The sequence below is a fragment of the Octopus bimaculoides genome, chromosome 22, assembly GCF_001194135.2.
Source record: "Octopus bimaculoides isolate UCB-OBI-ISO-001 chromosome 22, ASM119413v2, whole genome shotgun sequence".
Taxonomy (NCBI): Eukaryota; Metazoa; Mollusca; class Cephalopoda; order Octopoda; family Octopodidae; genus Octopus; species Octopus bimaculoides.
The window spans coordinates 32,021,268-32,024,640 of NC_069002.1; the positions used below are offsets into that span (position 1 = coordinate 32,021,268).

The 3,373-nt window shown below is 39.5% G+C and overlaps 1 protein-coding gene across 4 annotated transcripts in view; it reads right to left on the bottom strand.

Moving 5' to 3' along the window:
* LOC106869637 (uncharacterized) overlaps nt 1-3,373 on the bottom strand; it is a 99,735-nt gene that overhangs the window by 5,450 nt on the left and 90,912 nt on the right. For 2 of the 4 annotated variants that reach the window (XM_014915453.2, XM_052975744.1), the window contains one exon: nt 994-1,035. The exons of the other annotated variants lie outside the window; for them this stretch is intronic. In XM_014915453.2, the coding sequence (XP_014770939.1) occupies nt 994-1,035 (42 nt within the window). The remainder of the gene's footprint in view (nt 1-993; nt 1,036-3,373) is intronic. 4 annotated transcript variants of the gene reach the window in all.

Genomic DNA, 3,373 nt, shown 5'->3' on the forward strand with positions numbered 1-3,373 from the left:
CAACGTTCTTATTTAAGATTAACAAATTTGTACTCTACAAAAGTACGGAGTAACTCATCAGAATTAATGCAAAATTGCTTTTATTATACCTGAACATAAAAACAATCCAGGCAGAGGCGTGACTGTGTGGTAAGTAGCTTGCTTACCAACAACATGGTTCCGGGTTCAGTCCCACTGCGTGTCACCTTGGGCAAGTGTCTTCTACTATAGCCTCGGGCTGACCAAAGCCTTGTGAGTGGATTTGGTAGACGGAAACTGAAAGAATCCCGTCGCATATATATATATATATATATATATATATATTTATATGTTAGTCTTTGTGTCTGTGTTTCTCCCCCACCACCACCACCATCGCTTGACAAACGATATTGGTGTGTTTAAATCCCCGTAACTTAGCGATTCGGCAAAAGTGACGGATAGAATAAATACTAGGCTTAGAAAGAATAAGTCCTGGGGTCGATATGTTCGACTAAAGGCGGTGCTCCAGCCTGGCCGCAGTGAAATGACTGAAATAAGTAAAAGAATAAAAGAATAAAAGAACATATATATATTATATATATGTATATGTATACATACATACACACACACACACATATATGTATACATGCCCATATACGTATACCACATATACATATATATATATATATATATATATATATATATATACACATACATAAACATACGCATATATATTAACCACACACATGCATACACAAATACGAACACAATACTGTAAGTACATAAAACCACTGAAAACTGAAGTAGCAGATAGATAAGAAATAGCAAGGGGTTCTATCCCCAGGCGGGTCTGCAGGCAGGCAGACAAACAGACAGGCAGACGGGCAGCTGTATACTTAGCACCGCTGTAAGAAAAAAGACAAACAAACAAAAACCGAATAAACCACTCTAACCATTCCAGAGAGGACGAGGAAGAGGAGGAGAAGGAGAAGGAGAAGGAGAAGGAGGAGAAGGAGGTGCATGCAAATGGTTTACCTGTCATAAGCAAGCCACAAATGGTAAGAAGTTCCGGTGTCACTGGTGAGGCAAAGCAGAAAAAGAGAAAATAACAGAGCCATACGGTTTTTATATCGTGGTAGATGGTGGGTGAAGGGATGGTATGAGATGGTAGATAATAATGGTAGATAACGGTATATGGTGATGCTCGGTGGTAGGAAATGATATATGTATATATGTATGTATGTATAGTTGGTATTTAGTGCTAGACGATGGAAAGACGGTAACCAGCAGTATAAAGTAGTATATGTTGAATGAGCAAACACAAAAATAAAACCCACAAGAAGAACAGGTTTTAACAAAGGTGCTATTAGTATAACGCTTGAAAAGAAAGGGGAAGATTTTTGACGTTTCGGATGTTAGTTCTTCATCAGAAAAAAAGAAGGAAAGAACAAAAGCTGTTTAGAAATGGTAGATACTGGTAGATGAGACTATATGGTGGTATATAGTTGCAGACAATAGTATATAATGGTATATAGTGGCAGAAATGGTATATGTTTAGTATTTAGTATTAGCTGGTGGATGGATGGTATGTAAGGATATATGGTGGTAGGTAGTGGTATGGGTAGAATATAATACTAGTCAGTGCTGGTTAATGGTATATCATGATAGATAATTATATATGATTGTTATATAATGGTAGATGTTGGAACAAGGTTGTTATATAATGACAGAAAATGGTATAAGGCGATAGATAGTGGTTTATGGTTGGTATACAATGGTAGATATGGGAGGATGAGAGTTACATTGTGTTATAGAGTAGTACATAATGCTATAAGTGGTGGATAGTATTCAATAAAGGTAGATGGTGATAGATAATTCTTTCTAATTTCTGCAGCACTTCTGAGGGGAGGGGCAAGTCGATTGTATAGACCCAAGCATGAAACTGGTACTCATTTTATCGATCTCGAAGGTTGAAAGGCGAAGTAGATCTCAACGGAAGTTGAACTCAAACGTAAAGAGTTTGGACATGCGTACCTTTAACGTAGTTCTCAGGGAGATTCAGCGTCACACAAAATGTGATCAGGCTGGTTCCTTTGAATTACAGGTACTTCTCATTTTTGACAGGTACTGCTGATTTTTGTACCTGGAGCAACGTGAAAAAAGTGTCTTGCTCAATAACACAACGCACGGCGGGGAATCGAACTCACGATCGAAAGGTCGTGAGCCGAAAGCACTGACCACTAAGCTACGCGCCTTCACTATGGTGACAAAAAGTGATATAAAGCTGTATATACTGGTAGATGTTGTATGGTGATACACGGTGGCTTTTGATGGTAGGGAGTGGTACATTTTGCTATATACTGGCAGCTGGTGGCATCTTGGTAACTGCAGGGTTGATTCTACATGGAAGTACCCGACGGTATATGACAGTGCCTGGTAGAATATAAAAGCATATGACAGTGCCTGGTATATGACGGTATATGACAGTGCCTGGTAGAATTTTTGTTGTTGTTGGCACTCCGTCGCTTACTACGTCGAGGGTTCCAGTTGATCCGATCAACGGAACAGCCTGCTCTCGAAATTAACGTGCAAGTGGCTGAGCACTCCACAGACACGTGTACCCTTAATGTAGTTCTCGGGGATATTCAGTGTGACACAGTGTGACAAGGCTGACCCTTTGAATTACAGGCACAATAGAAACAGGAAGTAAGAGTGAGAGAAAGTTGTGGTGAAAGAGTACAGCAGGGTTCGCCACCATCCCCTGCTGGAGCATCGTGGAGCTTTAGGTGTTTTCGCTCAATAAACACTCACAACGCCCGGTCTTGGAATCGAAACCGCGATCCTATGACCGCGAGTCCGCTGCTCTAACCACTGAGCCATTGCGCCTCCACGCCTGATAGAATATAAAAGTATATAAGAACACATGGTGGGATATGTCAGCGAATGGGTAAAACGCAATCCCTTTTGACTGTATAGAACGGTTAGTTATCGTTAATGAGACCCAGTTCAGTTCCGACCGAGCATGCTTATGATCAGAGCATTGCAGACTGCGGTTATCTCGTCTTGTTAGCTGATATACAGGACTACATTATCTTATGTGTCATCTCGTATCTCGTTTGCAATATCAGTGTAATCTGAGGTAGATTTAGTCGTTATTTCTAGCGGGTTGAGTGATCATAGAAAGGGTTTCTTTGTATAATGGTAGATCGTGATATATGGTAGGAAATGGTGTGGGTATATAACTATGGTTAGAGTTCAAGGCGGCCCACGGTGGTATCTAATTATGCACCTAAATGTTTAGTGTGTGAATATATATATGTGCATATATATATATATTTATACACACACATATGTATAAATATATATATACGCACACACACATATATATATATATATATATATATATATATATATG